Source organism: Aotus nancymaae, unplaced genomic scaffold (genome assembly GCF_030222135.1).
Source record: "Aotus nancymaae isolate 86718 unplaced genomic scaffold, 86718_ANA_hifiasm-v0.15.2.pri h1tg000008l, whole genome shotgun sequence".
NCBI classification, from domain to species: Eukaryota; Metazoa; Chordata; class Mammalia; order Primates; family Aotidae; genus Aotus; species Aotus nancymaae.
Genome location: NW_026988419.1, coordinates 8486125 through 8513232, shown reverse-complemented (window position 1 = coordinate 8513232; position 27108 = coordinate 8486125). Strand labels below are relative to the sequence as shown.

The window sequence follows — 27108 nt, the reverse complement described above, 5'->3', positions numbered from 1 at the left end:
AGGATGAGAAGGGTCTTATTTAGGATAAGATAGTACATGAGCAGGGGAAATGTCTCAGCAAAGTCTGAACACACACATATCTGATAAGCGTGGGGACCAGTGGTAGCTTGGTTTGGCCAGAGTGAAGGGCATATGAAGAAGCCAAGGGAAAAGAAGACGGAAACTATTCTGGTTATGATTGGGGGTCTGGAATCCTATTAGAGGAAGAAAAATCATACTGGTTGTGGCATTATTTTGCAGTAGTTCTTGACTACTTCAGAGAGATCCCGCTTGACATCACTTTAATACATAGGAAGGATGAGAGTTATAAAGGAGTTTTAGGATATTTTCATTTCCTGTATTACTAGTGATATTGTTTCAGATGGCCTTGCTATATTAAACTTTATACATACACAGAAGATTTTTGCCAGAAATGATTGTTTTGATCCCAAATTTACAGTCTGGCATTATGCTTACAAAGTCATTTGATGTTAAGTGTTTTATACATCGCAGGATCTAACGTGATTTCCTTCTGCCCTTCCCTTCATGCGTTCCCTTGACCTTTACTTAGAGTATAAGGGAACTGAAAGAGGAAAATTTCAATTTCTCAGTTAATTTTTCTAACCTTTCATTTTGGAAAGTAAAATATTTAACCTGCCTCCATTCTTCCACATGGATGATGTTGAGTATTCCTTCATTGACCACTCTCACCACTCGCCTTTTATTTCTTTTGCCATTATTACCACTCCTCATCCTGCTTCTTAAAGCACATGTGAGGAAACAATGCATTACAGGGTTGCTCATGACTCTTTAGGGTTATTACAAAATACCCCAAATTCTGAATGCTGACTCTAAGAATGTCAAAGGTTTATAAGTCACTCAGCAGTGAACAAATATTTACCAAGAACCTGTTATATTCTAGTCACTTTACCCTAATGACTTAGCAAAGATCAAGACAGACAAGAAACCATTGTTGTCATGGAGATTATATTCGAGTGGGGAAAAGGAAAATACCTACACAGGCGTCAATAAGCTCACATAAACCAATGGAGAGGAAAACAAGAGAAATGTCCAATACAAGTAAGTGCTGATTGGAGTGCACAGAAGACTTCTTTGAAGAGGTAACATTTATGCTAAGATCTGAGTGACACAAAGACGTCAGCATGGTATAGGAGACGTAGAGGTTGAGAGGGAATGCTTTCCCTTTATACTCTGAAAGTTTCCTGAAAATCAACTAAAAAAATGCAGATAAGAGGCACACAAAATTTATTTTAATGTGCACAGCACAAGGGAATCATGAAGGAATGATTACCTAATAACCCGATAGGATACAGATGTTTATATACCTTTCTTCATAGGGGAAGGGGAAATGGAAGAAATGTGGCAATATGAGGGATGGTAAGTAATTTTCAGGGGGAAAATGAATGAACTTGGAAAACATACAATGGCCTGGGATGAAGTCTGTTTGGTCCACAGAGCAGATAATGGCTGGTAAATGATTATCTTTGAGATACTGAATAAGACAGAAATAGAGGACAATGGCTTATGACAAAAGTCTGTTCAGGTGTGTTGACAGACTTCAATCTTTCCTTTTGCAATATGATTTGAGTTAATGAAAACTCAGGGAAGGGACCAGAGAAAATTGTTTTATTCTTTGGTAGGTATGGGCTTTAGGCAATAAGGGAACTTCAGAGAACAACTCCACTCTGTGCTTTCAGAGAGACAGGGGACTGAGAGACAGGAGGAGTGAGGGGGAGGTCAGAGAGACCTCGAACCTGCTTTTTTAGGCCAGCGTGTCACAGTGCTGTATGTTTGGGTATTGGCTTCCATGCTTCAATAGGTACACAAGTATTCCTGGGAGCAGGAATAAACTCAGTGTTTTAGATATATTGAAATATTAATAGGTATACATTTTGAGCCCTTCCAAGTGGCAAGAATTCTGCTAATGGTTTTAAATACACATACTCATTGTTTCATTTGATTTTCATAAACAGTCCAACAAATATTCCTTCTTATAGATGATGAAATGGTGGTTTGAGATTATGATAGGATTGGAACTGAGATCTGTCTGATTGCAAAGCATGTTCTCTCTATGTGTTCCCATTGTTCTCTTGTCTTATGCTCTGCTTTTCACATCTATTAGATTATTATGGAACCTAATATTTTAGCATATCCTCCCACTGAGATCATTCCTGCAGAATAGTTCCTCTCCTTGATAAACACATTGTCTCCAACTCTTTTCTCTACCCTACTAGACATGTGTAAAGGATGGAATGGCAGGTGCAATCTAAGAACCTGTAGTAGTAGAGCTGAGGAAATGTCTGCAGCACCACCACTGTTTCTGTTCTCTACAAGCAGGCTATGTTTATTGAGCATCCTATGTCTAGAATAGGAGGAGAGTGATTTGGAAACAAGATACTGCCCTGGAATGCAAATATCAAACTAGAACTTGTGACATACACTGTGAACAGGGGGCTGTGTCTTCTTGGGAATGCTGGCTGCCTGCCTGGATAGATTTCCACAAAATGGTGTTACTGTGCTGAATTTGCCTTGGTACAGGTTTGGTCACAATCTACAGGCTCAGAAACTCCCTCATCAGATGTCTAGAGTAACCAAACTCAAAATACATGGGAGTTTAGAAAACTAGAACCCCATTTCGCTTGTTTTTGAATAAGAAACTGTATTAGTTCATTCTCATACCAATATAAAGAAATACCTGAGACTGGGTAATTTATAAAGAAAAGAGGTTTAATTGACTCACAGTTCTGCATGGCTTGGGAGGCCTCAGCAAATTTATAATCATGGTGGAAAGCACCTCTTCACAGGGCAACAGGAGAGAGAATGAATGGCAATAGGGGAAATGCCAGACGCCTATGAAACCATCAGATCTCATGAGAACTCACTATCACGAAAACACCATGGGGGAAACTGCCCCCATGATTCAATTACTTCTCACTGGGTACCTCCTACAAGAAGTGGGAATTATGTGAACTATAATTTAAGATGAGATTTGGGTGGGGACACAGCCAAAGTATATCATTGTGCCCCTGGCCCCTCCCAAATCTCATGTCCTCACATTTCAACACACAATCATGCCCTCCCAATAGTCCCCAAAGTCTTAACTCATTCCATCATTAACCCAAAAAGCCAAGTCCAAAGTTTCATCTGAGACAATGCAAGTCCTTTCCACCTATGAGCCTGTAAAATCAAAAGCAAGTTAGTTACTTTCAAGATACAATGGGGGTACAGGCATTGGGCAAATACACCTGTTCTAAACAAGATGAATTGGCCAAAACAAAGATGTTACAGGCCACGTGCAAGTCCCAAATCCAATAGGGTAGTCATTAAACCTTAAAGTTCCAAAAAGATGTCCTTTGACTCCATGTCTCACATCCAGGTCACATTGATGCAAGAATCGGACTCCCATGGCCTCTGGTAGCTCTGTCCCTATGGTTGTGGATGGTATAGCCCCACTCTGCCCTTTGTTGCATATATAGCAGAAGTGAGTGTAAATAAAAATATACTTCAAAGTAATTTGCCAATGTTCTGCATCTTGACTGAGGCATAGAAGGGATTAGAACCATGTCTTCTAGTTTAGGCCAAGACCCTTTCAGTCCCACTTGACTTTCTGACCACACTGTTGAGCCAGTTCCATACCTTCATTTGGTTCCACCAAAATGTTCATGTGAGTTCTCTGAGTTCACTATCACCAGATCCAGGACTGTAACACAGGTCTTACACTTTAAACATGGTTACACTTTCTTGTTCTATGATAAACAGACTAAGAACATTTTCAACTTCCATTCCTTAACAAACATCTTTACTAAAAAAAAAAATAAAATAAAAACATAGTGGATAGTATTGTGGGGCTTGTGGCTGTGAAAATAAAAATATCCCTCAAAGTTGTGGAGTTGTGAGTTGTGAAAAAAGTTATTGTGAGCACAGTTCTGCTGAAAGTGGGAAATGTGTCTCTCACCTTCCAGAATCAGCCAGTTCCAGTATCACAGTGTAAGCATTATTTTCCTTCAATGGATTCACATTTATCTGTTTGAATTACTTACTTAAATATACCTCTAAAACAAGATATGCAAAGTTATAGTGCTGCTATTGAAAGGACTGTTTAAAATGATACTTTATGCCATATACAAAATAATGAATTGCATAGCTTTCTCCTTTGTGAGTTTCTTTGTTTCAAAGGGTGTGGAATTAAATTGAAGTTATGAGATTCTCTTAAATACTGTGGTTAATAAAGCATTCAAGGCTGGTGGCTCACGCCTGTAATCTCAGCACTCTGGGAGGCTGAGGTGGGTGGATCAAGAGGTCAGGAGTTGGAGACTAGCCAGACAAACATGGTGAAACCCTGCCTCTACTAAAAATACAAAAGTTAGCTGGGCGTGGTGGCGTTTGCCTGTAGTCCCAGCTACTTGGGAGGCTGAGGAAGGAGAATCACTTGAACCAGGGAGGAGGAGGTTGCAGTGAGCTGAGATCATGCTACTGCACTCCAGCCTGGGCAACAGAGCAAGACTCTGTCTCAAAAAAAGAAAGAGAGAGAGAAAGAAAGAAAGGAAGGAAGGAAGGAAGGAAGGAAGGAAGGAAGGAAGGAAAGTAGGAAGGAAGGAAGGATTTGTATTTTTTCATTGGTAGTATATGGAATTTGGGATGGATATCTCAAATTTTATAATCCCAGCCCTTCATATTCTGGGATTCTGTAGTCACAGTCTTTCTAGGAAGGGACAGGCTGACCTGTGTTGTATCTATTTTTTTCACCTCTTGGGTCAAGAACACCTAGATACTAAGGCATCGTTTTGCATTACACTTTTTCTTTTTTAATACGGAAAAAAGTATTTCCTAAAGATAGGTTGACAAGGCACGTGGTGAATTTCCAAAATTAACTGTGAAAGGAAGATCATCTAGGCATGACTGAAAGCCATGCATAACCTTTGTGCTCAGATAGCTCATTTCAAAAATGTCACTTTCTGCTTATTAAATGCTACTGTCATTATACTATTTTAAGCATTAAAACTTGTATTCTGGAGCTGAACAGGAATTATTGCTTCTATCTTTGGACTTATTAGAAATAATTTAAAATTTATTCAAGAGTGATAAAAATCACCTTTTTATCATGTTTGAATTTGGTTAAATGTTGAAATTTGCAGTACCATTTTATTGTCTTTTATTAGCAGTATTTTAGCATCTATGTATGTAGCTCAAGATTATTTTTAAGTACGTTATAAGGAAATGGTATTTTAAATAAAATGTTCTTTAATTTTTAAGTTCCTAGAATGAGGTTAGGTTGGAATAAATTATGAAACAACGTTGTCTGAAATTTCAGACTTTTCTTATATAGATAAACTGTTAAAACAGTACCCATGACAGTGACAGTTGAAATACATTTTCATTGTTATATAAATTATTTACTCAATACTCGCACTATGGTAAAACCAGATGTTTCATAGAAAATGAAAGTAAAAATCAGTTTATTGGAAAGAAAATTGTTTCCTCCTCTGATTATACCACAAAGAACCATGAGATTGCAAGGAGGGAAGGCAGGGAATAAAAAGCAGATTTTTTTTAAAGCTCCTATCCCCATATCGAAAGACTGGATCTGTTAATTCATCCTGATCATCTGTTTTACAGAAGATTCTATTCTCTAAATCTCCTCACACTCTCATTTAATTTAATTTAATTTAATTTAATTTATTATTTATTTTTTGAGACAGAGTCTTGCTCTGTCACCTAGGCTGCAGTGCAGTGGTGTGATCTTCGCTCACTTGAACCTCTGCCTCCTGGGTTCAAGTGATTCTCCTGCCTCAGCCTCCTGACATAGCTGGGATTATAGGTATGTGCCACTACACCTGGCTAACTTTTATATTTTTAATAGAGATGAGGCTTCACCATGTTTGCCAGGCTAGTCTCGAACTCCTGACCTCAAGTGATCCACTTGCCTCTGCCTCCCAAAGTGCTGGGATTACAGGTGTGAGCCACCACACCCCACCCTCACACCTTCATTTTAAAGTTGGATCAATATTTAAAAAAAGGACCAGAGGGAAAAGTGCTTGAACTTCATGAATCTGCCTGCGTTAGGCTCTCTTCACCAAACAGGGAATGGAAGAGGGAAGAACCTTGCCTAGATAAAGAGAGATTCCGCTGGGCAAGGCTGGCTAGAGATTAACTTCAGCTTGTGGGCTGAACAAGCCAAGCAGCATGAAGCAAGGAATAAGTATACCAGAACAAACAACAAGCAGCAAACACCCAGAAAATGGGCCAGATTTAAGTAGTAAGTGTCTTCCACAAATTAGGAACTAGATCAAGAAGAGAGAGTGTGACAGGCCACGTGGCAGAAGGGTGCTCTTGACCCATGTATGGGATGAGCAACTCTAGATATAGCCAGAATGTGCTCTCTGTGACATAGTTGAAAGAGCTGAGGAGGGACAGGGAGCAGGAGAAATTTAAAGGCCTTGGAAAGAGTTGTTTTAATCCTAAAATAACAAAGTTAGTTAAAGTTTTCCAGTGCCAGAGGATGAAATTAAAATGTTCATCGTTCATCTGTAAAGGGCTTTTTACATTAGGACTTAATACGCGTAATGTTGTCTTAGGTAGCTAAGCTCATTTTGCTGTAACAAAATTAGTGAGTGACTTAAATTAGAGAAATTTTCTCATAATTCTTGAGGCTAAAAGTTCAAAATGAAGGTAGTAGCATGGTCAGTTTCTGGTGAGGGCTCTCTACCTGGCTTGTAGACTGATTAGACTGATGCTTTCTCTCTGTGTTCTCATATAGCACGTGCACACACACACACACACACACACAGATAGACAGACAGAGACAAGGGAGGTGAGGGAGAGAGAGAAAGAGGGAGCATGTACCAGGAGAGAACCCTCTGCTGTCTCTTCTTATAATCAGTCACATCATGAGGGTCCTCCTTTCATGACCTCATCCAAGCCTAATTATCTCGCAAAGGTTCTGTCTCCAAATACCATCACATTGGAAGTTAGGGCTTCAACAGCTGAATATTTTTGCAGAAGAATGAGGACACAATTCAGTCAACAGCAACTGTCAATTCTGATAGTCTCACAGGCACCATAAGAACCATATGCTATATTTTGTTTCCCTTGTCATACAATATCTATACTTGGTTTATCATTGAAATTGTTCTTAAATGGATTGTCCTGACTCCTTCTCAATTAATAGTTGTTTTACTTAATTCTAAGTATACTGTGTTCTGCAATAGAAACTTCTTTTTCTTAAATCATTTGATGGATATAGAGGGGCTTTATTTCATTTTTTTTCTGATTCTTTTGGCAAAGAAAATGAAATGGCATTTGCTCACAATTGGAGCAAATCCAGTCATATCTCTCTTCCATTCCAAAGGCCACCTTCTCATCTGTGTGGGAAAGGGAGAAGTTGTCACCAGTGTTGTTCATCAACCGTTGCTTCCCTGAATTTTGTGCCATGCTCAGAGCTGCCACTGACAGCCTCACTGCCTGGGAATCCCACACTGTAGTCTCCCATCAATGCAGTGCAGCTACCTAGGCATAGGCTCAGCAGACGCTTAAGTTCTTACCCTGTTATTGCTCTCCATAGTCTATGTTGGAGTATCAGACTTTAGTGAAGGGTCAAAGAAAACAAAAGTAAATTATAATTTAAGAGGATGAAAAATGAAAATCTTATTCTAAATACGATTATTTCCATATGATGAAATTACCCATCTCATGGACACACACTAATTTCTAGCCTTAGGTTAACCCCTCCATTCTTAGAGCACCTCTCTCTTCAGTCTTCTTTCCTCAAAGAATTCCCTCAGACTCTCTCCATTCAATCTCTAGAACTCAATATTTGTGGCAAATAATTTCCTAGAGCCTGTATTTTGTCAACAGTCATTTCTTTCTGTTGAGGAGGGCGGAAACAAGTTTCAGAAGAATAATCTGGATGAACTTTGGTTCTTCCAAGTGCTGACCGAAACTGTTAACCTTGTTCTTTGATTTATAGTTTCACTTTATTGGGGCTCAGATTTTTGTGTATAATCTGATGACTTACTAAAATCATATGAAAATTGATGTACTCAGATTTCAATACCAGTATAATATATGCCAAATTAAGTGGTACAGTTATTCACTGCTTTGGGTCCCTCCTAAAAAGACTGACTGCATCATTTTCACCCCATTTTGTCTCTAGGCTTTTCACTTTGGGCATTAAAAGACTTTACTGCTACAACCCCCTGGAAAATAACATGTAGTTCTACCCGGTATGGGTTAATGCAAATTCTAGACACATTACAAAACTTCCCCTCAAAAAGCAGTTTGGTTGTAGTGAGTAAAACCATCATCATAGGTATGTTGGGACAGAATATTTGAAACAGGAGTGATCTAGAAAGGTGAAATACATAGTCACTGCTAGAATATTTGATTGATTCCCTGTTGCTGAAGGCTCGATTGATAGGTGGAGCAGCCATCTAAATTATCCTTAAGGAGTTTCCACTCCTTTACCACATTTTAGTAAAACTATTCTATATAAATTAGGCCAGTTAAAAAAAATAAGAAAGGTAAAAAAGGATAATTCAGGTGTTTCCCGATTTGTGCCTTGAGATCCTTCTCTTTAGCTTGTTAGTTCCTCATAGTCTTACAACTCTAAGCTGTACCATCAGCTCACAGTATATGCTACCATCTACTGTAAGCAACTACATTCTGCTACATTGCGTAATAAAGATAATCACTGTAATTGTATATCAACACAATGAGATAATGAGATAATAACAAGACTCAAGTACCTTCCTTGCATGTAAAACAATTGATTTTAGTCACAGGCATTTGCCAGCCTGTTCCATGCTACTATATGGTATCAGTTTATATTCTGTCAATAAAGGGGCAGCCAGCAGGCTGTGCAATGCGTTGGTACACATATCTGTTGTGAGTTTCCAGAAAGTATTCTTGAAACTTTCATATCATTCTCTGAGTTATTCTCTTTAAAACTCTCGAGGGTGTTCTGATGTGTCAGTGCAACATACCTAATAAATTCATTCCGAGACAGCATTTGGAGTATCATAAGAGATCTTAAGAACAAACACAAACAAATACACCATAATCAACAATACTTGGTGATATAAAGATTAACTTGTCTAGCCTCATAAGATTTTCACATCAATTTCCCCTGAAATATCAGACCTGTCTGTATGGAAGCTATTTATGTGAGCTAAGACAGATATTAAGTCTAGCAGGCTGGGAAATTTTTATCCTAAATGCAAGCAAGATGTGTTCACCTATAAAAAACCCCGTCAGTAGAAGGGTGCGATCTGTATGGTGTTTTTGACCAATAGTGCTAACAGAGACTCTGATTTTTTTTTTCCTCCTGCGTTTCTTTCTCAACTCTAGCAGGCTAATTTTTACAAAATTTATGATTGCTTTTATCCAATATGTTACATCTGAAAGCTTCTATTTAGGCATTCTAAGGCAAAGGGGTGAACAGCCCTGGTTTTAATGCACTTATCAGTGTTAGATGATTAATATCAGTTTAAAGATGATTATTATTCTGCCATCAGATTTTTTAAATATGGGAAATGCTTGACTCTTTGGTTGACTTTTACTCTGACCCTCAAACTAAGAATGAATCAGACTACTCCTCTGGTCTAAAGTTTATTGTGGTAAACCCATGTGCAAATCATTTTTGAAAACTTTCCTATTATACTCATCAATTTCACTACGTTTTTTGTTTTTTAGTGTCGGCCAAACCAAGACCCCACAGTGATGAATATTCCAAGAAGATTCCACCTCCCAAACCGAAGCGGAATCCAAACACTCAGCTGAGCACATCTTTCGATGAAACATACATCAAAAAGCACGGGGGGCCCCGGAGGACGTCGCTGCCCCGAGACTCCTCCCTGTCCCAGATGGGCAGCTCCATGGGAGACCCCGAGGAAGAGGAGCCCGTGTACATCGAGATGGTGGGGAACATTCTCAGAGACTTCAGGAAGGAGGACGACGACCAGAGTGAGGCCGTCTACGAGGAAATGAAGTACCCCATCTTTGACGACTTGGGCCAGGACGCCAAATGTGATTTCGACCATCACAGCTGTTCTTCGCAGTGTGCTACTCCCACGGTGCCTGACTTGGACTTCGCCAAGGCCTCAGTGCCATGCCCCCCCAAGGGGCTGCTTTGCGACATCCCCCCGCCCTTCCCCAATCTGCTTTCTCACAGACCCCCGCTGCTGGTGTTCCCTCCCGCCCCCGTGCATTGCTCCCCCAACTCCGACGAGTCCCCGCTCACCCCCCTGGAGGTCACCAAGCTTCCCGTGCTGGAAAACGTGTCTTACATGAAACAGCCAGCGGGGGCGTCGCCCTCCGCGCTGCCATCCCACGTCCCCAGCCATGCAAAACTGGAGAAAGAGCAGGCCACGGCCCTGGGACCTGCCTCTGCCGCCCCTGCGCTCTCCTCGTCCCCCCCCGCCCCCGTCCACGCTGTACCGAACCCAGTCCCCCCACGGCTACCCTAAAAGCCACTCCACGTCTCCCTCCCCGGTCAGCATGGGGAGGTCCCTGACTCCCCTGAGCCTCAAGAGGCCTCCCCCCTACGACGCTGTGCATTCGGGCAGCCTCTCCAGGAGCTCTTCCTCAGTGCCTCACTCGACCCCCAGACCCGTGTCGCAAGATGGGGCCAAGATGGTCAACGCGGCGGTGAACACCTACGGGGCGGCCCCGGGTGGCTCCCGGTCCCGGACACCCACGAGCCCCCTGGAGGAGCTGACCAGCCTCTTCTCCTCCGGCCGCAGCCTGCTGCGCAAGTCATCCAGTGGCCGGCGCTCCAAAGAGCCTGCAGAGAGTAAGTGTGCAGGGCCTGCCTGAGCCCAGAGCCCAGTGCCAGGCTTAAAACCAGGGTGAAGTCCATTGTGTGCGTATAACGCACGCAGTACTGGGTCTCAAGGCCTTGGAGTTGGAATCTTAGCATGCAAAATGTGTTAGCTCACTTTTGCCATGCTAGGCCAAATAGTGTATCCTGAAAGTATTAAAAATGGTAGTCTGCACAATGTACCAATACTTATTTAAAAGAATGATTTTGAAAAATGAGGTATAAAATCTAAATTCTTACAATGGTCCTGGAAAGCTGAAAAGTGAAAATAGGGACTGCTATGGAATTTTAGGTATGTGCAGGTAACACATGGAGTATATGGTCTTGAGGCCTTTTAGTTGCAATCTCAACATGCAAAATGTGCTAATTCACTTTTGCCATATTAAGCCAAATAGTGTACCTTGAATGTAAGCTGCAAGACTTAAAAATGACAAGCTGCACAGTATAACATTTCCTATTTAAAAGAAGAGTGATTAAAAAAATAAAGTATACAATCTAAATTCTTACAATGGCCCTGGAAAGTCAAACTGAAAACAGAGACCACTATTGAATTTTTAGGTAAATATCTTGAATTGGAGGTGGGGGGTGGGGGTGAGAATTAAACATTCAAACATGCAATTGTTAGATGTTAAAACTTACCCTCATCTTATATTAAAAAACTTCGTAAGCAAATTCGTATTAGAAAACCTCTGTTGGAAAGAAAGCAGTTTGATTAGCACTTAGGATTTTCTTTTTTTCTTTGCCATAACAAATTATTCTGTCTGTATACTTCATGTTCTTATATTTTTACCTTTACTATAAATGAGAATAGAACTGTAGTTTTCCTTGTAAAAGGCATGATTCATACCTATTTCTATGGTACTCTTCCTAGATCCATCAATACATAACTTACAGAAGAATCACTAAGGTGGTGAACATTATTTTTACTACTGAATTTCAAAGACCATGAAATTTCTATATCTGAACAACTAACCATTTTATGAGTTCCAAATCAATTAACAAGTATATGGTAAAGTCAAAACAGACCCAGATTAGTTTTTTCTATGTCCATTTCATTAAATTACACTTCTTTCTCTTACTTAAAAATGCCTTAGGCACCTAAGCTGATAATTAATCTCTTACATCTCAAGTAATCCCTCACATGATTTTTTATTTATCTATTCATATAGTCATACTGCGAACTTTCCTTAAAGGAAAAGAAATCCTCAATATTTTTGATGATGAAAATGATAATGGCATTTTTAATATAATTAATATTCCTTGACAGTTATAAGCCACTAATTCTTTTTTCCCTTTACACAGAGATTTCTGAAAATGTTAGCTATTTCAATAATTGCCCCCAAAACATTTTAATTGCCTAACTGAAAGGCAGACATTTCTAATATATTAGGTATGTCTGGAGTTATATTCATGTATATGTACATACATACATAAAATTCTTTTAAGAATTGAATTTAAAACTAGGAACAATCTATTTCTAGAGCAGTTGTCAACCAGGGAAATTTTGTCCCCCGGGATATTTTGCAATGTCTACAGATGTTATTGGTTGTTACAACTGGGGATGTTACTGACATGTATTGTGTAAAAGCCAGAAATGCTGCTTAACAATGTAGAATGCACAAGATGGCTCCCCCACCCCACACAGACACAAAGGATGATCTGGTCTACAATGTCAATAATGCCAACGTTGGAAAACCCTGGTCTAGAAAATTTATTGAAGTTTAAAGTTTCTTCCAGATAATTGATTGATTGATTTGGTTTTCACACAGATCAAAATAAGGTATTTAGAATAAGAGAAAATATTTTTTAAACATTTTACTTTTAAAATACATAATGGGTATTGTGAAATTAATAGAACTTTCATCTTAGAATTGATGAGATGATTGGATTTTCTCCCTACCTATCAGTTTCTTTGGAAGATCCTTAACATCTCCAGCTGGCAGCTATGCCAATTAGCTAGAAAAAAAAAAATATATGTAAAAGAAATGATTAACTAATGAAGCTATTTCAAGAAAAATCCATCTGTTAGAATCAGTCTATGTGCTATATGTCACAGACTTCCCCATTCAACTCCAAAAACAAGCTCTGTGTACTTCTAAAACAAAGCTTGTACATGGAAGACTGGTCAAGGCTCTTTACGGCTTTTAGGGAGCCAAGGATTGAATTATTTCACATGTGCTATTAACCGTGCATCACCTCTGCAGAGATAGGGCGTGCCCCTGAGTTACATTAACCTCAGTATTTTACTTTACTTAAATGGAAGGGAGGAAAAACACAGGTAATACAAATGAATAATCAAATAAATCAAATGGACAAATCAAATTGCTATTTATTTTTGACTCTCGAGGAAAATGGAAAAACACCTTTAGATGCTCACAAAGTCAAAGGAACTCTCAGAATGTTTCCATAATGCAAAAAGTAGAATCAAAATGGTTAATTGGGAGTTAACCAGTAATTTCTGTTGCCGTACACTCATGGACACAATTCTCCCCTTTACTTCTGCCAGACTGGATTTGTGGACGTGTTGATACCTTAGGGATAGAAAAAGTGATATGAAGTAGTATAACATTTGTGACTGTGAGTTTCATTATTTTTTTTTAAGTTTCAGGGATTTTCTACATTTCAGGAATAAAAGCAAAACTGATATCTCTGTTTTCCAAGACTCTCTTGATTTAGTGGAGAAGTAAATGTTGAGAATTTACTAATAATCAATCTAAAACAAATAAAATATTTGTTTTAATTAAGGAAAACTATGTCAAATAAAATTTATAACTTAAACTCATTTTTAATAATTTATAAAAGGCACACCTAATGTAACAATTTCATATTTTGAAGGTTTATAATTGTTGATGGAGATTGGTCAATAGAGAAGAAATAAAATGAGACAAAAGAGATAGATAAATTTCCTTTTGTTTCACAATTTTCTAAATATGGCCTTCACATTCTTTGTTATTGGAAATTTTTTTTTCCTGGTGGAAGGAACGTTGTAATGTTTATCTATGATTCAGTTAGGACATCTGATAGTCTCTATAGATCTAGTAATTTTTTATTTGGTGATTATTGTTAATATATATTTTTAAAATTTGTGCAGAGAGGTGAATGACATGAGACATGTAAGAAGTGATTAACTCATATACTATTGCTATAAATTTTTGTGTCTACATGGTAAGCAGGTCAGGTACAAATATGTTTTATGATAAACTTTGAAGACTTAAAATAACTTACTGCCTATCATTCTCATCTTTCTTTTACATGTTCTTCTTTAATATATTCATTATGATTTTGATTTGATTTTTTGGAAGATGTAGGTCACAAAAGGGCCATTTTGTTTTAATAAATCAGGTGCCACGAATCATAGAAATTAGTGATCACATCAAATATTTAAAAAGAAATGTTTAACCTGAATATCAGTCCATTTTCACTCTGTGATAAAGAACTTCCAAGACTGGTTGATTTATAAAGAAAAAAGGTTAAATTGACTCACAGTTTCATATGGCTGGGGAGGCCTCAGAAAACTTACAATCATGACGGAAAGAGAAGTGGGAAGCAAAGACCTCGTGACAGGAAAGAGAGAGCTCACAGGAGCGGGGAAGATTGCATTATAAAATGATTATATTTTGTGAGAACTCACTATCACAAGAACAGTATGGGGAAAACCACCCCTGAAATTCAATCACCTCCTCCCGGTCCCTCCCTTAACATGCAGGGATTAAGGGGATTACGGTTGGAGATTAGATTTGGTTGGGGCCACAGAGCGAAATCATATCAGCCTGTATTCAACACAGATGAGTAAATGTCTGTTTCAGTGAAAAAGTATAAGACCTAGTGAAGAATGTAATTAAAATTCACAAACTATTTGAGGGGAAAGAGTGAGATAGACAAGCAATAATGGAGAAATGTAAATTAAAAATGTAGAGAAAAAGTAGAAGAGGAAGCAGCAAAGGGAAGAAATTAATGAATAAACTAAGGCACTAAGAAATAAATGACATGCACGCCCAGGGGCAGAGGAGCATGTGAATAGATGTTGGCACCAAGAAGTGAGGCACACAGAAAGAGACTCGTCTTTATTTGAGATGTTTAAGAAAGCGAACAGGACTTGATCCTGCTAGAACTTTTGGAATCTTCCTCATGGTATCCTCTGAGGAGTCTTCAGCTCTTTGGGTATAGCTCAAGTCCAAAATACCTTTGAACAATTCCAGAGCACAAAAGCTTCCAGATCTAGACCCTAACCCTCTTCAGGTTGCTCCTTTCAGAAAGAGACAGGCAGAACAGGGAGGAAGACGTGGGGCGCGGTGGAGCTCCAGAAGCAGGGATGAAAACAAAGGTGCAGGCCCACCTATCTCCTGACATTATTATTGTTATTATTATTATTAAGAGTCTGGCTCTCCCGCCCAGACTGGAGTGCAGTGGCACAATCTTGGCTCATGGCAACCCCTGTCTTCTGGGTTCTAGCAATTCTCCTGCCTCAGCCTCCCGAGTAGCTGGGACTACAGGCCCATGCCACCACACTCTGCTATTTTTTTGTATTTTAGTAGAGACAGGGTTTCACCGTGTTGCCCAGGCTGGTCTTGAACTCCTGAGCTCAGAGAATCCACCCACTTTGACCTCCCAAAGTGCTAGGATTACAGGCTTGAGCTACCACACCCAGTCTCCTGTCATTATTATTAAAAGATAAATTATGTCTTTCTTGGTAGTACCAAAAAAAGGCTATATCATACTCAACCATATTCCACGTTGTTGGAGATTAATAAGTTTTTACGATTAAATCTCATTTTTTAGCCTTTAAAAAGTATTTAATACTTTTTTTTCAGTCTCACTCTGTAGCCCAGACTGGAGTGCAGTGGTGCGATCTCAGCTCACTGCAACCTCCGACTCCCAGGTTCAAGTGATTGTCCTGCCTCAGCTTCCCAAGTAGCTGGGATTACAGGCATGTACCACCACATCTGGCTAATACTTTGTATTTTTAATAGGAACAGGGTTTTACCATGTTGGCCAGGATGGTCTCGAACTGCTGACCTCAGGGTATTCTCCTGCCTCAGCCTCCCAAAGTGCTGGGATTACAGGCACAAGCCACTGCACCCAGCCAGTATTTGATACTCTTAGATGTCATATTATATTTTTTAAATTATAGATGTAAATAAGTCTTGTAGATCTGATGAAATAGAATTAGGAATCAGTTGTCATCTTTGCCTTTTCATTGACTTTCTTTAAAAAAAACTCCACATAGAAACCACAGCTTCAAACATACTTACATAGACACAAAACAAACCCACAAAATCCTAAAGACATCTAACCCTTGCCTCACATGCCACATGTAAATACAAGCCCACATACCTCTCTCCTTTTTTGTGCTATGTGAGGTCTAGTGATACTAAAAGATTAGGCATTGATTATGAAGGAGCTGCTCCAACTAACTCTTACTAATTTAATTTTTAAAGAATTTATTTTAAAAATTCTAAAGTTTATTTTTAAAATATGACAATTAAAAGAATTATTTTGAAAAAAGATTTTAAAATATATTTCTATTTTTCTATGCTATTTTTATATGTTGTTCCATTTGTAAGAAAAAAAGGGTCTACTAATGTATGCTGGCTGTCTTGGTAACTCAGGGTCATTGTTGTGACAGTCACTGTGCACCTGCCACAGGCTATTGCAAAGTGTCGAGCAAGGTGACCTCAACAGGGGAGGCTGCGCAAAAAGGTGGTATCGTTTCTGGTCATTCATAATAGCAGTGACACAGTATTGATAGCTTATTAATCTGCTGAGATGTCCTTAGAGTCTATTTAGAACTGAAGTGCCAGCTACTATTATATCCTTTAAATTCACTTAAATCGTTATGTGTTTCTAGTGGTTTTCCTACCTCCTCCCTTTCTTTCGGGTAGTTTTATTGATGCATCTAGCCTCTCCCGCCATCTCCACCTCTCCTCTTCTCTTTTCACTTGCTTTTTCATTGTAACATCAAACCAATAATTAGTTGTGGATTAAGAAACCAAATGCCCAAACTTGTCTGAGAAAACTCTCAACTAATGAAAGTATGTGACCTGCAACATAGCGACTGTGTGACCTGCACTTCCACGGGCCACTTTAATCCACCTACTAGATCTTGCCTGGAGTTCTAGATTCATATCTGAGCATTAGAAATATCAACTTCCCAAAAAATAGGATATCCTAGAAAACATGGAATAAATGTTAGGTTTTTTTAGGAGAATCTACACATTTTGTTTAGCCTATTTAAAATACATTTTGAGGTTGAATGTGATGGCTTATTCCTTAATCCCAACACTTTGAGAGGCCAAGGTGGGAGGACTGCTTGAGCTCAGGCTATTGAGACCAGCCTAGGCAACATAGTGAGACCAAATCTCTACTAAAAATAAAATATATATATATTAGCTGGGTGTGGTGTCACATGCCTATAGTCCTAGCTTCTTGGGAGGCTGAGGCAGGAGGATCAGTTGAATCTGAGAGTTTGAGAATGAAGTGAGCTATAATCACACCATTGCACTCCAGACTGGGCAACAGAGTAAGACCCTGTCTTAAAAAAAGTAAAATAAATTACATGTAGTTTTCAGTAAAACTTAGCAGGTGAAGTAGTTAAGGACTTTATATTCCCTCAGTTTCTTGCTTATGAAAGCAGATGCTGACAAAGAGTAGGACAAAAACAGGTATTGAAAAACCAAAGGGAAGGTTGGAGGAGGGAGTCTATAGTTCTGGATCTCTCTTTTGCGATGGAGAATGAGAGAACCCTCAGCCTGCAGGCATGTTGACTTCAGGCAGGACTCCTAGACACATGGTTATTTGGAGCACCCTGACCAGAGTTAGGGGCTAGATTTGGAACCTCTTGTACGCTGGAATTCTTCAAAGGCATTTAGGAGTAGAGTTACACCCAAAGACCTGAAGCCACCTCAGAGGATGCCATAAGGAAGATTCCAAAACTTTTGGCAGGATCAAAACCTGTTCGTTTTCTTAAACATCTCAAATAATGGTTAATCCCTTTTCAGGTCTCCTCTCCTGCTGTTTGTTGGTTGCTACCCCGCTAACAGTCCCACATAGGGACCTCCTGTGGCCTCAGACTGGCTTCTGCCTTAGCAAGGGTCCTTCCAGCAGCTCAGAAAAGAAATCAAGCCAGGACCTGTATAATGATGATTCTCCCAGGATGTGACCTTGGATGTGCTCAGGCTCCAGAGAAGTTTCTTGTGTAGTTCAAAGCATGGTAGGCAAGAGGTAGAAAGCTTAGGTGAGTGGTCCAAATGCCTGCATCATATTCACCTGGATGTTGTTTAAAATCCAGATTGCTGGGCTTTATTATAGACCTATTTAATGAGAACTGTAGGGGTTGGGCCTGGGATACTGACTGTTTAATGACAATCCCTGGTCATATTTATGCCTTCAAGCAAGCAATAATCTGGGGACATATCATATGGTTAAATATTAGCAACACCATTTACTGGTATTCAAGAAACCATTGCTTTCATGTAACAAGGTTAAAAGAGAATTTATATAAGAAAAACAAGAGAGGTGAGAGAAAGTAAAACAGACAACTCAAAATGAGTGACTGTTGGTTTCCTTTCCTTGACTAAGTTACTGATCAGTTGGCAGCTTACAACGAGGACAGGCAGGGTAATGTGGATTCGAAAGAGATGACAACGTCACTACCTGTGGATTCTCCCAGAGACCTTGAAAGTTTAAGAACAGAGTACATGGTGGGCAGTCTGTGAATTGCATCTATCCTTGTCTTAGCATCTCCGTCTTAGTCATGCCGAGTCTGTGCCACTTCCTTTATCGGAATTCCTCAGTACTCGAGTTTGAGAACCACTGATAAAAGCTGCTTCGACAGGAACTGGTGCTGCTGGTCAGGAAGGCGAGGAAGAAACCTGAGACTGGCTGGCAGCTGTCCTTACCCCAGAAGTCCATCCAAATGTGTCTAGGCTTTTGAAGGGAGAGGACTAGCCAGAGCACAGCAGGCCCTCCAGATGGAGCTGTGACTCTGAATGAAAGTGTGCTGTCTAGAGGACACCCTCTAGTCCACGTAGGAGAGCAGAGGGAACAGCGTAACTCATAGGCAATAGGAGAGAATGGAAGTCTTTCTTGTGGGGCACTGGAAGGATGGAATGAGAGCATTACTGGCAATCTGGGGCTCTAGTGGTCATGACTGGGCCAAGGAGCTCAGGAATTGGGCTCACAATGTGAGAATAAGGTGGTGAGAGTCTTAGAAAATGCCTTGGCCTCAAGCAGGTTTGTCTCAGGAACAATAGCAAGACCAACTAAGCCCAGAGTGGGAGCATCAGAGAAACTAGTGGTAAGGATGTGGAAGAAGGCAGTGGCCAGCCCCTTCCTCTAGAACACTTCCATATACTTAATCTTCATGCCATTTACTCCATACCAGAACTTTCTAAGAAATTTACAAGTAATTAGTCTTCATAGCAGTACTCTGAGGCATGTGATATTGACCTTGCCATTTTAAAGATGGAAAAAACACTGGCACAACTCACACAATCATGTGGGGAGTGAACCTGGGATTTGAACCTCAATTATTTGGCTCTAGAGTTTCTTTGCCTTAATGATACCTTATCAATACAAGGTCTCCCAAACTCACCAATTTTCATCAAAAGTCTAAGGACTTGTGATGTTATCATTCTCATGGATATCTGCCTAATCTGTACACAAATGGCATGGACTACTTAGTGATTGGTAGCAATTTAGGAAGGGGGTGGGAAATCTTTTGAGCACCCTTCAAAACTCACTTTGGAATATCTCAGTCACTGCAAGGAGCTCTGTATCCTAGGTTTCTGAGCTGCCCCTGAAGGCATATGGTCTGCCCAGTGGGCCTCAGAATCACCCAAATGATCTAAGCAAAAAAAAGTGAGTGCTCATCTTACTGCCTCTAAGCATAACTTAAGAATATATGTTCAGGTTTCTTTGCTAAAAAGATATGAGTGTTCATCTCAACACCTCTAAGCATAATTTAAGGGTGTATGTGCAGGCTTCTTTGGTCTGTCAGATATGCAATACTGAGCTACTATCCAGGGATACAGGGCTTTTGTCCTCAGTGCTTGCATCTTGGCCATAACTATGCAGCAATTTGATGGCCCATGGCTCCTCCAAGGGGAAAAATAGTTGATTAATTAAAAGCCCCAGCCAATGCACAAAAGCAATGAGCACGCTAGCAGCACTAATCTGAAAACCGACTGGACTAAAACAGACAAAACAACTCAAAGGCGCCCTGTGCAAATGCTTCTTAGCACTACCTCTTTTCTCTTTACATTTGAGGTACTATGTACTCGACAGAATCAGACACTCATCTTTTTCTTTTCTTTTTTTTTTTTGTGAGTCAGAGTCTCACTCTGTCACTCACCCAGGCTGGAGTGCAGGAGTGCGATCTCGGCTCACTGCAAACTCTGCCTCCCAGGTTCAAGCAATTCTCTGCCACAGCCTCCTGGGTAGCTGGGATTATAGGTGCCCGCCACCACACCCAGCTAATTTTTGTATTTTTAGTATAGATGGGGTTTCATCATCTTGGCCAGGTTGATCTTGAACTTTTGAGCTTGTGATCTACCCTCCTCAGCCTCCCAAAGTGCTGGGATTACAGGTGTGAGCCACCACCCCGGCCCCACTCATCTTTAAAATTAAACACACACACACACACACACACACACACACACACACACTTCTTTAGCTGGCCTATTATGTTTTAAAACTGAAGGGATTTTTTTTTAACAGGATGATGAGGTTAAATGGAGTATAATTCCTTGATTTCAAAACTTTGTGTGTCTCCTTGGTTAATTGGGACCATGACATTGTCTGTTTTTCTCATTTAGTTTCTCCTAGAATTGCAACATAGAATCACTGAAGAAGACATAATTTCATAAATAATTGCTCACCTTTCTGGGGGTAGACCGCAGCTGTCCTTGATTGATGCAGGCAGACGTGTTTATCCCCCGTGTTTATATTCTCTGGCTGCTGAATCTTTAAGTGCAATTTCTTGTCAGCAATTTAATCAGCAATTCTCTCCATTAAGAAGAACTCTCCCTGCTTTAAATGTATAAAATGCAGAAACATTTTCAGTTCAGAAATTAAGTTATACCGGTCTATTTTTTTAAACCGAGATTCTCTCAGTGGTAATTTTATACACGTGAAAAATACTAGAACTGATTTTTTTTCTTTCCTGTTCCATTACTTGGAATAAAACATGTAATTTCTGATTTTTAGAGACTACCATGTATTGTTGACTCTTTGAGAACTATAAGTAATTAAATATTTGTCATAAATGATTTCCTACTGGCTACATCAGGTTACCCTAGGCATGTCCTACATTTTAACTAAGTACGATGTTGAAGTCTAGCACAAGGCTGGATATCACAAGAGGTGGTTTCCATTAACAAGCTTTGAGACCTTAGATAAGTCAGTTCGACTCAGTTTTCTCACTTTTTGAATGAAAATATCAGATGCTAAAACTGAGTCCCTTCTGGCTTGGCTTCTTGCGTAGGGCTTCAGCAGATGACCGGCTTATCTGTAAATTTCCAGAAAGGACCCATTTCCTCCTTCTGATACTTTCCATCTGATGTTGTTCTTGCTTGCTGAAAGGACTTTGCCAGAAACCGCATAAAAAAAATGTCAGCCTAATCCTTGACTCCAGACTCAGTCTACCAATTTCTCCATGGTGTTTTCCTCATGCTATGGTCTTTGAGCACTTTCTTCATATTTTTGTAATGATATAAGACTTATTCCAATGCATTGTAAAGATTATTTCTGTCTTATTCTCTCTATTGAGACAAAGGACCAGGGAGAACAAGGTACAAACCTTTTCATCATTTTACTTTTTGTAATACTTGATCCAATGCAATCTTTCTCCAAGTTGGTACACCATAAAGATTTATTGAACTTGGTGAATTAATAGACAAAGTGACTTAAGAAGGCTATTGAACTTTAGGAAAAAAAGCCGTATAAGAAATGTTTGACCATTAAGTAAAAAAACAAAAATCATCTTCTATGTATGAGTTAGAGCATTCCACATTAAAATCAATATAGTCATTCAGCAAAAAAGCAGCTATGCTGAATGCTGAATTCATTGCTTCTGCTCTTAAGTGGTATGATTGAAAGGATGGCCATTCCATTCCAGGCAGATTTATTGGAGGGAAAGATATAAAGAATATAGCCATCAAACATTTAAATTTGGACCATTTTGTAATGTCAAATCATCTTCAGTTTCTGTACGAATGAATGAACTGTGAAAATTGATCTCTTTTCTATGTTTGTGGGAAGAAAGATACTTTTTTTAAAAGAAAATAACTAACATTTAAAAAAAGAAATTTCAATCTGCTTAACATTATGCATTATTGATAAAAAATAGTAAAGAGAATAAAAACATGTTCAATGGCTGGTGCGGTGGCTGACGCCTGTAATCCCAGCACTTTTGGGAGGCTGAGGCAAACAGATCACTTGAGGTCAGGAGTTTGAGACCAGCCTGGCCAACATGGTGAAACCCCATCTCTACTAAAAGTACAAAAATTAATCGGGCGTGGTGGTGGCTGCCTGTAATTCCAGATACTCAGGAGTCTGAGGCAGGAGAATCGCTTGAACCCGGGAGGCAGAAGTTACAGATTGTGCCACTGCACTCCAGCCTGGGTGACACAGTGAGACTCTGTCTCAAAAAACAAAGCAACAAGCAAAAAGATAAAGTAAACACATTCAAGTAGGTCATTTAACATCTTTGTTGGAAAAATGTGGCATAAATCCACAAAGCTGTCATTACGTGACTGGTGATCTTAAATATGTGTGATCCCAGGTGAAAAAAATGGGTTTGAATTTGAAAATATTTGAAAAGTTCTTCTCAGTTTTTGATAAAGTAAACTTTTTGGAATTTGGTAAATGGATGAAAATCCCAATTTTAATTAAATGTCTGTAGTGGTGCATGGTATTTCTTGGTTGAAGCAAACATGTTATTGTCGTTGCTGGTGGGAGCTAGATTAATTAAATGTTCCACCTCTAGTAGAATGACCAATCAGCTGGAAAATCTGAGCTCTTGCTGTTTCCAAATGGAAGGAGCCAAAATATTAAGGAATCTAAGTGGGAAGTAAGGAGTATTAGTTGCATGGATTTCAGCATATACTGTCTAGCCAGCTACAGCTAGAAAGGAATCCAGAACAGCTGAACTGAAAGGAAAAAATTCCAATCTAGAAGTCTGTAATATTCTTCTGATAATTGATGATGGAAAAACTTTCCTGTATGTGTTCTACTGGTCAACTTTCAGTTATAGTCAGTAAAATAACATTTTCCTCTGTTTTGCTTTTCCTATTGTAGATGAACTGATATAATTAAGGTAAGAAAGAATAATTCTGGAAAAACAATAGCTAGAAGCAGTCATGAAGTAGAGATTGGGATATTCATGTATTGTCCAACCCTAGAACCAACCTTAGTGCTACGGGTGAATAATTCTAATATGTCTTTTTATTCCCATGTCACAAGTTATAAATCTGGATTCCCAAGAGCTAGACGGATGGAAAAGGATTTAGTTGTTAGCAGCTCCCAGCAGAATGATCAGAGCTGAAATAAAGTACTGCTCTATTTAAGTTACACATTCTGGACATCAAAATTGTGTCTATGTCTACAAACAACTTTCATTCTTTTGACTATTAGTTATTAACCACTTACCAATAATTAATAACAAGAGATACATGTAAAAAATAAAAACCAAAAACTTCTTGTCAGTGTTGAAATGGTCAAAGAAAAGTTTTAAACCTAAGAAATTAAAACCGATTACCTCACAGTTGTTTTTCTTTGGGTAATTGATAATCTCACTTGTATCTTTCAGAATTCATTTTGGCATCTGAACCAAGCTGTGTGTATGCTCCTTAATTTAAACTATAATCAAATTGTCCACCGATGTTTCATAAAGCAGAAGCTTGATGCTATAAACAGCATGGTTCTCCATTTAGCTTCCATGGCCAATCCACTTAAGTGAATGCACTGTACTTGCTGCCTTCATTTCCTCTCCCTCATTCCAGCCTTAATTTCTTACAACCTGACTTCCTCTTCCACTCACCCCAAAATTACATGAGGCTTCCTAACTGGTCTCTGGTTCTAGCATTTTTCCTTCCCTGTTCTTTTAAACCTTCAGGAAACATCTGATATTGTTGATTATTCTGTGTAAATAATTTTCTAAGATATGAATTCTGGATATGTTGTCCAGGCTAGATGCAGTGGTTATTCACAGGCATGTTCATGTGCTCTACAGTCTCCAACTTCTGGCCTCAAGCAATCCTCCTGCATCAGCCTGCCAAGTGGCTGGGGACACACTCTTGCCTAACATGTTAAGATTTTTCTGCTTATTTTTATGCAATATGATATCCTCATTAGTAATCATTTTAAAACTGTGTGCCTTCTGCTTCCTTCTTTAGAGAACTCTGCTCCTTAATCTTTATAAAAAAGTTATTCTGACATGTGACTGACAGTGTTGTAATTTTGTGTTTAAATGTTTGCCTCCCCCACTAAATTGTTAGGACACATACGGAGTCTTTTTTATTGAAGCAAATAGCACATTTTCTAGCATAAAGTACATGCTCAGTATGTTTTCAACTATTTGACTGAGTGAATAAATATGCATCCAATTTCCCCAATTAAATGATAAGTTTTTGAGGGCAGGGGCAGTTTATAGTTTTGTAAATTTCCATGATCTCTATGACTGAATTTTGCATAATCAGTTTATGTTTGTTGATTTATTGATTTTTCTAAAGCTAACTTTTTAAAAATAGCACCAGACAATAGAGCTACCATGATTAACCAATATTGATTGTAATCTGAGTTTTGCAGAGAATGCAAAGATCAACAGTAGTTAAGATATTTAGGAATCAAGTGTTTCAAGGAATATCAATGGAGAATCCAGGTGTAGATGATTCTTACATATAATACTGAAAAGAGGAGCCAGTCCCATTACCGATTGGGGAAAACAAACAACAAACAGCGAGATAAATGAATATTATGTTGTAGACTGCACAATTATTAGCTGAATTGTGGTATTATTGAGTACAGTCCATTTGCAGTTAAATTTTCAGAAGATGAAAAATAAGAAAGAATAAAAGCGTACCTTCATTTTACATTTTTGTTTTTAAAAAGTCCTTTGTTTAACCAGCTTAAAAAAATAACCTCCTTATAGTGGAAGATAGAGTGGAAAGTTATTTGGTATTTGTATATGTATATGTGAAAAAAAAACAGACATAGGAGCTTAATATCCTGGGGTTAAAAAATAGATCTGCCATCTAAGAGCTGTTCTTTTTTAAAATATTTATTTCCATAGGTTTTGGGGGAACAGGTGGTGTTGGCTATGTGAATAAATCCTCTACTGGTGATATTTGAGACTTCGGTGTGCCCATCACCCGAGCAGTATACACTGTACCAAATTTGTAGTCTTTTGTCACTCATCCCACTCCCATCCCTTCTCCTGAATCCTCAAACTCCATTGCATCATTCTTAGGCCTTTGCATCCTCATAGCTTAGCTCCCACTTATGAGTAAGAACATACAATGTTTTGTTTTCCAATCCTGAGTTCCTTCACTTATGATAATGGTCTCTGATTCCATCTAGGTCAGAGCAAATGCTATTATTTCATGGCTGAGTAGTATTCCATGGTGTGTGTACATATACATATATGTTATATATACCGCAGTTTCTTTATCCACTTGTTGACTGATGGTTATTTGGGCTGGTTCTATATTTATGTAATTGTGAAATGTGCTGCTATAAACATGCATGTTCAAGTATCTTCTTCATATAATGACTTCTTTTCCTCTGGGTAGATACCCAGTAGTGGAAATGCTGGATCAAATAATAGCTGTTCTTTCAGGGAAAGTCTTAGGTTTTAAATATTTACCTCATAGGATTGCTGCGACAACTTAAAGAAAATCATGCACAAGAAAATACCTTGTAAATGTCATTGCTATGCAACTATAGAAGGTGATTTTTGAACCTTTAGCTACATGTAAAAAGAATAACTATTTTAGTAAAAGATAAAGTAAGGTTGAAAATGAAATAAATTTTCAGATATTCCATGTTGTTGTTTGCATAACTTTCTCTTCAATTAGGCTTGGGTAAAGGATCTGACATCTTAAGTGAATCATTCTATGACTGGAAGTGAGGAGCATAAAGAATTGGAGACAATGCAAGCCATTCTCCCTTCCCACAGGAGGCAGGATGTTTTAAGGCTGCTGAATGATATCTAAGCCTTGAAGCTGGAGGGCCTTCACATCCCATGCAGCCCAGTACCCTTGCCCCATAAAGAACAACTCTGAGAACAAAGAGGCCATCTTTATTGTAGAAAGGACTGAGCAGCATGACACTAGGATTGTGAAAGATGATTTACCAGCAGAATAAAAAGCTTCAATATCGCTGGGTTGTTGATATATTCTTCAAAAGTATTTTTTTTTTTTAATTTTCTGGTTACAAGCAATTTATCTTTTAAAATAAAAAGAAAATTTTTATTTTATTTTTTGACAGCTTTGCTGTCAATTTTTTCGTTTTTTAAAAATTTTTATTTTGAAAGATATATTGATGGTAACCAGAAAATTAAAAAGAAAAAGAAAAAAAATATAAGAATTAATCAAATAATTAAGTGGAAACCAAGAAGATTTGAAGTACTTAATATCAACAATAATTAGCATGTAGATGGAAGTCTGTTAAAAACTATGTGTGAAGTGTTGTGTCTAAGTACATTCAAGTAGAAGAATCTCATTTTCTTTTAAAGTGATTACTTAAGATGAAAAAAAGTTAAGGTTAGCTTTTGAAAAATGGAATGTCAGAAAAAAAAAACGAACACTCAAATGTTACTTTAAAACATGTGTACAACCACAAATACATATAAAGAATGCTAACCTCCTAAATACAGATGAGCTCACATAGTAAAAGGCACTGCACGAAAAGTGACCTTCATAATGGTTTTTTTCTTTAATGTGAAAGGTTACAGACACAAATGGCTTCATTGCCAATTTTCTCATTTTAAAAAAACTAACTCAAATGGCTTCCCTAGTAAAGACTTCATCCACATGCTAATTAAGCAAGGTTTGTTTTGCACATCAATTTTTAATATTCACTCCTCACACTTAAATGAAACCTGCAGCGTGGGGCTGCTCCAGTTAAAAGCAGTCCTGACCTACTTCCATGTGAAATCAATGGAGGGCTTCAAGAGACTCATGAGTAGCTGACATTTAAGGAAGCCAGGAAGCTCATAATCTGTGTTGGTGTAAAATGTGTGTTTCCCTGGGCTTCAGCTTCCTTCCCCGACACCCCGTTCTCTCTCTCTCTCT

General features: G+C 38.7%; 1 protein-coding gene across 1 annotated transcript in view; it reads left to right on the top strand.

Moving 5' to 3' along the window:
- Positions 1-27108, top strand: part of NYAP2 (neuronal tyrosine-phosphorylated phosphoinositide-3-kinase adaptor 2) — a 290472-nt gene that overhangs the window by 158034 nt on the left and 105330 nt on the right. The window contains 2 exon segments of the mRNA XM_064372927.1: positions 9691-10409; positions 10411-10789. Coding sequence (XP_064228997.1) covers positions 9691-10409; positions 10411-10789 — 1098 coding nt within the window.